The following is a 12,477-nucleotide window of genomic DNA, read 5'->3' as shown; positions in this document are numbered from 1 at the left end:
ATTATTCGGTTGAATTACATTAGCTAGATGTTGAAACTTTAAATACAATTTATTGAGTTAACCATTTTATTTTCTTATGTGAAGAACTAGCGACATCTGCCACCGTAAAACAATGTAAGCATCTATCGATCGAACTTCGTCGTCCCTTCAGCGATTCCCATTGCGTGTACAAATTCAGATCAATACTCAGTTCACGTCAATAACCCGACCTTAACGCCTTTGCTCTCCGCTAGATGGCACCGCCACATATAAAATAGAGCCGCAGACTAGTTCTAAACTGAAGAACTAGACAGTTTTTTTAACAAAAATATTATTTTTTTTGTTAATATATGTCGTTAATTGTAGTAATGTAAATGTGTTCCCTTGTAATCTTCCAAAAAGTTTTGACATACTCGTTATGTTGAACATACCTCGATAATATTAATTAGATTTGGTTCAACGGATTAGTGTTGGTACAAGGTAATTCCACAAGAGAATTGGCGAATATCTTGCATTTTAATTAAACAACTTAGTATATTGTATCCCCAAAGGGTTAGCGTGCATAGTAATATGAATATACATAAGTATATTTCAATAGATAGTTTACTTTGCCAGATCCATATTAATACATTCATTATAAAAGATTATCTGAATAAGTTTATTAGTTTCTAAGAATGAGTTTTGTTTATGTAAGATCGGATGTAAATTAAATTTCTGTTGATTCAACGATTTACATCATCAAATCATTTCTTGGTTCAGTTAGTGGTCAAATTGACATAGAACAGTGGCTTTCGTAGAATTAATGCGACAAAAATGAAAATAAAATACAGCTATATGAAACTAGACTAGTACTTTAGAGATAATTGGAAATATTGTTAAATATTCAATGTCAAACATCAATTTATCTAGCTTTCCAACTATTTTTGTAACAGTTTCTCATGAACAGAATATTTAATCAAACGTTAATTTATTTCGTAAATGCGTTATAAAATATTTATTAACAAAACATTTAGTTACTGTACTTATAAAGCTTCTAACTTAATTTTCTTTAGCATAGTATTTACATTGTAAATAACAATTGTAAGTGATTCTATAGATCCGCGATTGGAATTAAACCAGAGTTATCCCACAGTATCAATGTCAATAGAGAAATGTTCGATTGAAATCTCCTAATCAGAGATACGTCATCCTCAGTATACAATGCTATTATACACCTTAGGTTATTAAAAGCCCTTAACACGATCCGTTGTAATAGGCCCCACCTAATGGCTACAGAATTATAACACGAAGTTATATAATGAGGAATTAATCTTCTGAATATTGTAGCATCCATAATTGTATTAGACCATAAAATTTAATTCCATAATAATATTGAGAAATAGTAAAACACGGATTTATAGTTTAATTTCTCTCAATATATTTATTGAAACGACCTTCCAATTTACAGATACGATCATTGGATTTTTTTATGTAGTCGATTTTTGAGAAGTGGAAATGTGAGAAGAGTCAAAGTCAGGGAGACAATTTTTCTACAAAAAAAAGCTAAAATTATAATCAGAATTATTGATTTGGCAGTTTGGAGGTAATTCACAAAAATCTTGTAACCTATGCTATCACTTCCTTGGCTGATTTTTGAACACCAATTTTCTTAGAATCCTGTTCACGCCAATCTTTAACATTTTGTTTCGATTTACGATTATGATAACTGAGCCTGGTCAGACCATTTATTAATAAAACTGTACAAAATCTATTTATTCTAATCAGATTGTTGACGTATAGAGCGTTTATGATTTATTTTGTTAGTTTTATTAGTTTTGTTTTCCTTAAAATAATATAGTATTATATATATATATATATATATATATATATATATATATATATATATTATGTTTATGACTTTATATATTATGACTTACGTAAATTACCTCCAAACTACCAAATCAATAATTCTGATTATAATTTTAGCTTTTCCACATCTCAAAAATTCACTACATGAAAAATCCAATGATCGTATCTGTAAATTGGAAGGTCGTTTCATATATATATATATATATATATATAATAACCAGAATTAAATGATTGATAAAAATAAATCAAATTAATTGAGAAATTGAGGAAAGAAGAACGATTGGTATTGGGCTTGCAGCAGGTGGTGCAGTTAATATAGTTGTGGAACATTGTATTTTGCTCTAATATATAGAAGTAGAATTTTCTGTTAAAGAATACAATATTAATAAATTCACTTAACGCAGCTGATGCTGTGAAATACAATTTTATAACTGATATAGTTATGGAACATTCTGTTTTGCTTTAATATATAGAAGTAGAATTTTCTGTCAAGGTATACAATATTAGTACATTCTTTTAACGCAAATATGATATACAATTCAATCCTTTCCATATAAGTTTTTAATAAATATTAACTAGCACGCTTCTTTTTAAGAATGTTGAACATAGTCGCATTATAACTATATATGCTATAAACAAATTTGCGGTAAACAAATTAATTTCACACATTCAATATATATGCCGTAGCTTAAAATATCTCCTTAAATATGCATTATATAAATAATACATAATATTAAAATTTTAATAAAAGGAAGTTTTTATGATTTGGTATGTTAACGAACTGAAATTTATTAATATTGTTCACGTTCAGGCTTTTATATTTGTCTGCGTTTACACTAGGAGGGGGCCTCTGTCTATGTTTACATTTGCCCCTCAGACACGGCCAATAATCTATTAAATCAAAACGAATAAAGTCGTTTTATGAGAAATTTAATAAAAATAAAAGAGAAAATGTCTATATCGACAAATACGTGGCAGAAATATATTAGAAAAAAGAGAGACATATCAATTTGGGTTTCCAAGAAAGTTATTTCTGTTTCGTTCTTTCTCGTTTTCTATTTAACCACTTTTCTTAGTAAAATACTTTTGCAAACGTGGTAAATGATGTTGTACTTATAATTAATGACTGTCTAGTCATATCGACGTTATTTTAAGAAGAATGCATGGGATATGATTAAATTTCGAATTGTATCCCCATTGCAGATCAGCAATTAATTTATTTAAAAAAATGAAATTAGTTGCCATACAACAATAAGTAAGTTCTTCAGGTGTGGTTTTTTCACTTTGTGAAGGATATGTTATCCAACTAAAATCTGATAAGTGTTCATAGAGCTGTATCCTGGACTGCGTATTTCCCGGCTAACCTTTTGATTATAGAAATGCTGACACTCGATGCGAGGTGCATTCACAGAATCACGGAATAATTCTACTTTATATGCTTATAGCTCTTGTAGATAGAAGTTTATTGAACCTTCTTCAGCTTTTATTATGTAGTAAGGTCTATTTTGTAGGATCCCTTGATGTTCTTTTGCTTTAACTTGCTTTAACTGAGTTTTTCCGATTTTTTTATAGAGATCGTTTGTTCCTTTCATGATGTGTTACTCGTTTTCAAATCAAATTCCAGTTGCCCTATAATTTTGATGCAAATTTTTAGGTTGCTGTCCAATTGAAAGCTTTCTCAATCACTAACTGTGTTAATAATAGTGGTCCAGCTAGTTTTTTATTACATTTTCACTTAAGGTTGGCACAGTGAATGGAATGAATGACGGAATGATTTAAGTTCTATTAAATTTTTACAAAAAAATGGCTAAATCACTTCTATTGTAGTAAAAATCCGAAATATCTGAATTAGGCACGTGGTTCTTTGAAAACAATTTAAAAATACGCCTGATTTTTTGACAAAATTGATGACAACAAAAGGGTGTTATAACCAACACTGTTTTGGGTTGAAATATTGATATGATGCTCTTTTACCATTATTATATACGTTTATTGTGCCTATTACATAGTCTTTTATAGTTGCAGATTCAGAACAGATTGTCATCTTTTTTATACTTGTCGGATTTTCTTGGGTTTGGAAAGATTATCCGAAATTTTCATTTGTTATATTTAGTATATTAGTTTTAAATAGCTATAAACTTCAAGTATCAAGATTTTTAAAGCATCTAAGCATTTTCAATTGTTTTTTTTTTAAACTTATTTATGGCTTTTATTGAATTGTTTTTCTTTTGGCGCTTATGTAAAAAGTGCTTCAGTACAAAATCTCATCCATTGTCATCCATTGTGGCAGAAAATAACGGATACCATTATATTTAACATACGTGCTGTAAATTATTAGTGCCTATAGGGCATACTCCAATTAATATGAACACCATAAAATTTTTTACATCTTATCACGTAGGCAACGTTGTTGCCGTGTGAGTAATCCTGTATTTTAGTTAAGTCCTGTGGGTTAAATTTTAGTGTATTATGCGCTAGGTTCTGTGGCAGTTTAAACAATCGATCTTCGAAATTCTAGTTTTTTTTGTAAAATTTTCTAAAGACTATAGAATGGTAAATGTTCCAGGTTCATTTCAAATGTATCCATGGGGGTTCGAGGGAATAAAGTCCGAAAATTACATGATTGCTAGATATTGACTAGTACAGACTGACCGACAGGGATCGTCAGGTAGTAGACTTAGGCATCTGAGTAATATTTTAAATGGATTTTTGGTTGTCATAAAACTTTATTCACAACATAATGGAAATAGGAAAACAGTGGACTTAAAACATATTCAAATGTAATTTTTTTAACATTATGGATGATTGTTAGGCCTACCCCCTAAGGAGTAGAAGCAGAGTGAATGACATATATTCAGATATCGGTTGCGAAAGTTTTAGCGACTTGATATTTTAAAATATTTCATTTGTGAATTTAATTCAAATAGATAAAGTTATAAAGCTGATAAGTATTTGGTACCAATTGACTGCAAAAATCGACTCGCCAAAATCAATGAATGAAAGTATGAATTATTTCAAAATTGAATTCTTTTAATTTTCACAAACTTATCTATATATATTATTTTAAAGTTCACACAAGGCATATCAAAAACTCTTCATTGTTACTGAAAGTAAATAATCACACTTCACACTGCATATGGAGGCACTTAATTGCTCCCAGGATAACCACAAGCATATTTTTACAATACCGCCTCGCAGAAGCCGCAAAACTCAACCTTTACATTAAATGCAGCTGAAGCTGTTTATGTATCCTATAGTGAAAAATAAATATGTGATTATCCTGTTCGATTTCATTAAGTTGAATATACTAAACAGAATATTAAGATATCAAGAATACAACCATCAAACCTGGACATTGTTGGAGAAAATTATTTTTTAATCTATGTAAAGACAGAGTGTACATCAACTCGCATCTAATAGACCTTGTAAGAGTCGTATTATATAAGAGTAATACTATTATATTAAATTGTTACTTTACGAGTATTAAGAATACATATTAAAATGAAATTTTGTGTATAAACAATATGTGATATATTATAGTTTTGTATATTATCTATACATTGTGAAAAATGCATTGAATTGATTAAAAAAATTATCATTTAGTGTTAAATTTTCAATCATGAACACTTACATTGTTTGAAATCTTTTAAAAATATTTAAATATCTCTTCCGTGTTGATCATCAATCCATAGGTTTAATATAAACAACCTGTAATATTATTAAATTATTTGTTATTCACATAATGCTTGCTTGCAAATGGAGCGAATAGCATTTTAGAGACCGTAAAAATAGAATAAATCTAAATCTACTCTAGTTACATTAAACCTCCATCATGGATTTGATTGATCATATTTCATACAGTATAACCTTTCAAAAACAGTTGCGGATATGCAAATAATATAACCGGCTAGTAAAATTGTTGTTTTATGAAATAAAACAAAATTAATTAAAAATTTACTTTATTTTGTAACTTGTAAGTGTTATTTATTTTATTATTTAATAGTAATAATTAAAACCATTTATCCTCGTTTAGCATCGGTTGTAATAGCCAAGTCTAAGTCGACACAAGATATTAGGACATTTTTATCGAAACCCTTAATCCGGATCTTCCAAAATGAGTCTTTAACGGGTAGATATTTTAAAAACTCTTCATCCATTGGGATCTTAGATAATACATATGTTCCCTGTAAATAAACTATTTATATTTAATGTTCTTAGGTTTTATTCTGACATTTTAATTATATAGGGTAGGTTATTAGTTGGTTTAATACAGTACAGCTATTGATACTGATGTTGTACACAAGAAATGGAATTTTTTTCTACAAGTTATTAAAGAAAATTCGTAGCAAAATTCGAAGTTAATTTTTGTTTTGGAGATTACGTAAACAAACACATGTAGTTCTTAAAATGTGGTTTCTTAAATCCAGGTATATTGGTTAATATATGTCATAGTAACTACTGGGTATTATATTTAATTATTAATAATCCAAAATCAAAAAAATTATGAATAGGAAAGTGGATTAATTTTTTCTGGTCAATATTAGACCGGTTTTGGAAGGGAACAAAATGGTGGCGGCAATAAATATACTGTGAATAAGATACTTTTAACCAGGAAAAGAAACAATAACTAAGATATTAATAACATAAAGAGTATATAAATAAAAGAGAAGTTAAAGAATGGATGGAAAAGAAGGAAATAGAAAAATTAGTAGGTAATTATTTAAAATCTTGAAATAATAAAGCAACGCCCTGCAAGAAAATGCAAGAAGGAGAGAAAATTATAAAATATCATAATATTGCTAAAAATGACATCTAATAAAAGAGAATAATAAAATTAAACTATAACTATGCATAAGAAATTAAACATTAATGACGAGTATTGAGCATCACAAGGAAGAAAGGGGCAAAGATATGATACTAAAAAAAAACAGGTATCAAAAATGCTGTAAAGATATTTACCGGCATAATTGCAATTTCATTTAAATTTGCATATTATCAAGAAATCTCAACAAACGGCCTCTTTTATATATTAAATATAATTTTATATTTAGTTTTGATGTTACTGGTTTTGAACTTACAGGTGTAACTGGACATCCGACAATAGGCGGTGAAAACTGGGTCATGAATCTAGTGTAAAAGGCATTTTTCTTATTCATGTTATCGCACACTCTGTTTCTCCTTAAATGTTTAATAAAATACTCGCAAGTATCTAAATTCCCATTATAATCACATTTCATTACATCAAATTCCATCTAAAATTTTGAGTTCTATTATAAGGCAGGTATTATTATTAGGCAATAAAACTCATCAATTTTAAAAATGTAACCGACTTTTTAGAATTAAACGTTGTTATTTTATGTTTCGTATGTGGTGTGTCCGCTCTTATAGCACTTTAAATTTTTGCTATACATGGTCTATTTGATATGGTGATGTTGTCGTTACGGATTAATTTCAATCCTATCTGATAAGTCTTTGTATCCACTTTCATTTGAAAATTGTTGAAGTTTATTGAAAATAAGCAGCTAAAAGTAAAGGTAAAGATAAGTGGAATATGCCACTGCTGTTCTGAATCAGACTATTATATTTCTAGACGTAGGTTATTACCTATCGAAATAGAATATTGACGCTATAGAACTTAATGGTCTTACTTATTATATATCCTGTAGATATTCTTTTTTGTACAGTGACGGTCTTGCTCCAAGTATTTGTAGTCCGAAAGTTTAGTACAATATACAAGTATTGAGAGTGAGTATGAAGGTAGAAAGATATGCAATATCCTAGCTTTCTCAAAAATGAGCTAATTTTATTAAAACAAGTATTGAAAGTGTTAGCAATTTCCCTTGTAATAATACCAGGAAGTTGCTTCTAGATATGTGTTTAAAGGAATACAAATATATTAATATTCTTTGCGACATTTAACTCATATATTCAAAAAGAGTTTAAAACATGTATTAGTGTAAAATGACAGTTAATTTACGTCAATGCCAATTACAAGTCAACAGTACTTCAAGAAGAATATCACAATAATGAACTTATTCGGCAAAAAATTAATTAAATACAGTGAACATAAATGTCCAATTTTTGTTAATTTAAAAATGGTAAATTTTTTACGTGGCTAGCGTGTGACTCTTTGATATAATCATGAATTGTTTACAAAACCAATGTAATCAATAAGTCACTCTTAAGTGGAGAAAAAATCATCGACTACATATTAAATTTTATATGAAGAAACAGTTCGTCAAAGTTACACGAGGATGGATAGTACTTCAAGTATATTTATAATATAATGGGAAGCTTCATCCGGCTGCCCCATTTTCTGGATTTACCTCTTTTTATTTCTTTATTTTACTAATATTTTTCCAATCATAAAAGCAATATATACCATTTAATCTGGTTGAGCAGCGCCATGTACCCAATTTTCCACAACAAGGCTCTAAACTTATACAAAAGCTTGAAAATTAATTAATGCCAGTTATAACGAACCAAGTACTAAACCTATATTACAGTGATATTTCCGCTAGGAAATAGTATAGTTGGTAACAAGACAACTGCTATACTTACGGCAAATTGCTTACTAATGCTTTTATCCAACCGACATTTTAAACTGATCATAAATAGATTCGAAGATTGATTTCTGGAAACGTCTGTGGTAGTCCAGTGAATTGTATAATTGCTGAATTCTTTACAATCAGTGAATCGTTTAATGAAAGAGTTTCTGTTCTGAAATATATCGAATAATGTATTTATTCGCTAAGTAGTTTCTTCATTACTTAAGCTGAATGTTGGGAGGTTTTATGATGGATAACAAATTAACATTGTTCTTACCGATATTTCTATAGATGTCTGACTAGTCCTAGCGTAGATTAAAACTGGCAAAATTCCTAAAATCAATCCGACAAATTTGTTAACCATCATGTACCGAAATTATGCTGAAAACTAGTTGATATTATGTTATCTAGACCATATTTTAAAATAGGAACGTATACATTAAACGCTCTATTGCGGAGATAATATCTCAACACACAATAAATAAAAAAATAATTAGCAGAGGGTTAGATAATAATTTTATAATTTCGCCTAATGTTCTACTTCAAATACTTAATATAATATGTTCTATAATAACGTGTAATTTATTCAAAATGTGAAAATATTATTGAATATTGCTCAATTATGATTTCCACCGATTCCAAATTTTTGTTTCATTATTTTATTTGGACTAAATTGTTGTTATAGGTCAAAGACAAAATAAATTAAAACTGTCGAGTTGGCGTGGTAACACCTCAATGTTTTGAGGTTAGAAATTTAGATGACGTATGTACAAAAATACTTTGAATAAACTATATATTAATATTAAAATGATTTCTGCACCCTCTGTTTTTATTAATAACTCACTAGTAGATAGAATTAGAAAAAAGCACTTTCTATTGTTTAATGAATTAATTGTTAACAAGATATGCTAATTTTTAATAATAATTGGATAATAGTGTTTATTTTTTAATATTTAGTTTCATCTATTATTTAGTTCTTTAATATTTGTTTGTTTTTATTATTTCAGCACCACTGCCCAAATATTATTAAAGTATTATATAAAATTCAGAATTTGAGATATGAAACTGTTGCAGTTTACCAGCTTTTTTGCCGAAAATATAAGTGATAATATGTTAATATGTTTGTAATAATTATTGTAAAAGGTAAAAATAAGTGGTCCGTCCTTAAGTCACATTATATCATTATATCAATCCATTGGACAATAATTTTATTTTCATGGATAACTAATTTTTTCATTTGAATATTTAATTTTCACTTTCATGGCTGTACCATGATTTTACAGTTTTCATATGAATTTTATCTATAATACAGTGAAAACATTATTTATATTGATACATTTTATTCAAAATATGTAACCAACTAATAAATTTTATTGTTTATATTACTAGTCCAGATTTCTGGCGGCATTTTTGCATTAAACCTCAAAGCATGAATTGTTCTTGATAGGCTTGACGACCTGCTTCAAGAACACATCCAGACCTTAGAGCCTCCCCCATATAGTAAATAGCATCTTCCAAAGCTGCCTCTTCAGCGTATGTATTCAGTAACCTGTTATTGAATAATTAAATAAAGCAACATTTAGTAATTTATTTTTATTCATTTACTATTTATATAGGGGAGCTGTAGTTGTTACAGCATCATCCAAAAATCAAAAAAACGCCTGCTTGTTGATTTTAAATGCCATGAGAAATTTAAGTATAATTTGTCATTCAATTTGCTTATATTAACTTCAATATTTTTATATTTTTTTATAATAACAATCCAAAAATGTATTGCTGAAGGTTCATTTTACCAACATGAGTTCACAGTTTTCCCGGAGATTGAAGTATCGTTATGTGTATATATTGATTTCAAGAAAATGTTTGAAAGACCATTTATATTTAATATTACAATATTTGTAACTGGAGGGTAATATTATAGTATTATATGTATATATATATATATATATATATATATATATATATATATATATATATATATATACGGACATCGGACTATTTTATACTACCTGAACGGTCAATAAGTAAGACGGGTCTATTTACGACGGTAAGTCTGTTTTTACCCTCAGTGTCGTTTTGTATCGCTGTTCAATAAGTTGTTCTTTTCGAATAATAAGATAATATTTTCAAGTTAATTAATATGTTTGTTTCTTAAACCCTTTCATATATTATAACTGGCGCAGTCGGTAGGATTTTGGAGAGATCATAAGTCTTCCATTCACTGGAATTGATTTAATTCTCAAGAAATGAATATAGGTTGACGTTGGATTTGCAGTCATTCCATAATTACTTTTTTTCTTGATTTCTTGATGTAGTTAAGTAGAGTTTGGGCAAAAGTATAGCAGTTGGGTCTGTAAGGCCACAAAAGGTAGATTGAAGGTGCTAAACGCCCCTATCCATAAATTATTCTAATAATTCGAAGCGTTTCTTGGTGTAGTTAAGTGGAGTTCTGGAAAAAGTATCGGAACTGCAGCTGTAAACACAAAAGATCACAAAAGGTGAATTGAAGGTATTGAAAAACTCCTACCCATAAACTATTCCAAAAGCTTGCAATTCAGATTAAACGGTCTCCAATAGCAAATTTCAGTAGCTCAGTTTTTTAGTCGGAGACAGTTGGAATCTGGAGTCATCAAAATTGGGAAGCCGGAATGGGGTTCGATGGAAACTTGGGTAGAAACAGTGATAATTCGAAGATCTTCAAATGCAAACTGGCGGACGAAGGTACAGGCTATACTAATAAGCTATTCAGACGGAATAACGATCGCATATGATGGATATATATGATCACGTGGTCTGCTCCTTTGATAATTTAAGTAAGTGACTTAATAGCTTTTTGTTCAAACACTTTTTCACATATTTTTACTTAAAACATTAACAGGCTAGTTCGGTTACGCGTTCGAACTTTTCAGGCAGCATTGTTTTTTTTTAACTAGAGTAAAATGAGAACGAATATATTGTTTGATTCTAAAACGAATTTATAAATTGCGGCAAGTAGTACATTAATCTTGATGACGTATGTACAAAAAACTTTGGATAGATTATATATTATATTTTTCTATATATAATTCAGCCAAAAATAATGAATATTATCATCTAAATACTATATATTTGCGAAAAGAAATTGTCAAATTAATTGGAAGTATATATAAGTGCATATGTGCTATTTTGAACAAACTATCAAAACTTTATGATACTAGTAACACCTGTCAACACCCGCTCTTACTTTATATTTGTAATAATACTGTTCCTAAACCCTTAATTGGTATTGATATATAATTTCAGCACGAACAGTTGAACTGTTAGAAATAGTTTTTCGACTGGCAAACCTTATACATAGTAATCATTATGAATATTTGAGGAGACGAGTTCTTTTAATTTGTACAAGTAATTACTCGAGATACTTAATTAGTTCAAACAATTATCCAGTTTATTATCTACGAAACATGTAATGGCTTTGTTTCATCATCTGTGCTCTTTCCCAGACGAGATCCGGCGATTACAAGAAGGCATTAGGGTTGGCATCTCGTCTTGAGGCTTTTTGCCAGCTCCAATTAGTTAGCTCGATGGAATCCGCGATAATTATTCCTCAGTCGATGTCGAGAAAGGGTTTAAGACGGTCCGCAGACCGTCGTTAAGCTGAGAATTAAGGATTGGAGTATGACGCGGACGTTACGATGTCGAAAAAATCATCATTTGCATTCTTGATGCTCGTAGTCGAGCTACTCGCCTGTTGTCGATATTTAACGTTGAGGTTGGGGAGAGAAATACGGTCGTTCCCTCGGGTATCGGACGTTGGGGAATCCCAGATTTGTGATTGCCGGAGGAATATTTTCTATTTCAACATTTGCACATTCGGCTGAATTTAAAGTGATATATTTTTATTAAATAATAGCGATGATACTAATGGTTAGTGGCATAAATTCACAGCATTTTTCAGTTGAAAATGGTTTGTTTTAAATGTAATTTAAACCCCTTGTAAAAGCCAGTGTAAACCCGAGTTTTATTTATCTATATTTTATTAAATTTTTTTCCTGAAATACAGACACAGCCATGTAGCATTCAATGAAATCAAATCTTTCCGAATGTCTATGGTACTTAGAAT

At 29.4% G+C, this 12,477-nt stretch overlaps 2 protein-coding genes across 2 annotated transcripts in view; both read right to left on the bottom strand.

Moving 5' to 3' along the window:
* Nucleotides 1–12,477, bottom strand: part of LOC143195284 (voltage-dependent calcium channel type A subunit alpha-1) — a 182,784-nt gene that overhangs the window by 155,083 nt on the left and 15,224 nt on the right. The window lies entirely within an intron of this gene.
* LOC143195285 (uncharacterized) lies at nucleotides 5,770–8,780 on the bottom strand. The gene is made up of 4 exons (XM_076402296.1): nucleotides 8,653–8,780; nucleotides 8,389–8,547; nucleotides 6,906–7,079; nucleotides 5,770–6,011 (listed from the first exon to the last, which is right to left on the bottom strand). Exons 1-4 carry the CDS (start codon nucleotides 8,740–8,742, stop codon nucleotides 5,847–5,849), a joined length of 588 nt encoding a protein of 195 aa, XP_076258411.1. The 5' UTR covers nucleotides 8,743–8,780; the 3' UTR covers nucleotides 5,770–5,846.

Source organism: Rhynchophorus ferrugineus, unplaced genomic scaffold (assembly GCF_030347505.1).
Source record: "Rhynchophorus ferrugineus isolate W39M unplaced genomic scaffold, kcgeb_rfMv2 rfM4, whole genome shotgun sequence".
NCBI classification, from domain to species: domain Eukaryota; kingdom Metazoa; phylum Arthropoda; class Insecta; order Coleoptera; family Curculionidae; genus Rhynchophorus; species Rhynchophorus ferrugineus.
Note: the sequence above shows the minus strand (reverse complement) of the source record. Positions and strands in the feature narration are given on the sequence as shown.

Bases quoted from the DNA above. Each gene is read 5' to 3' on its own strand.
- LOC143195285 (XM_076402296.1), bottom strand. From the start codon at position 8,742: ATGATGGTTAACAAATTTGTCGGATTGATTTTAGGAATTTTGCCAGTT. The intron at 8,548-8,652 runs GTAAGAACAATG...GATATATTTCAG, and splicing joins AGACATCTATAGAAATATCG to AACAGAAACTCTTTCATTAA. The intron at 6,012-6,905 runs GTAAGTTCAAAA...GTTTATTTACAG, and splicing joins TCGGATGTCCAGTTACACCT to GGAACATATGTATTATCTAA.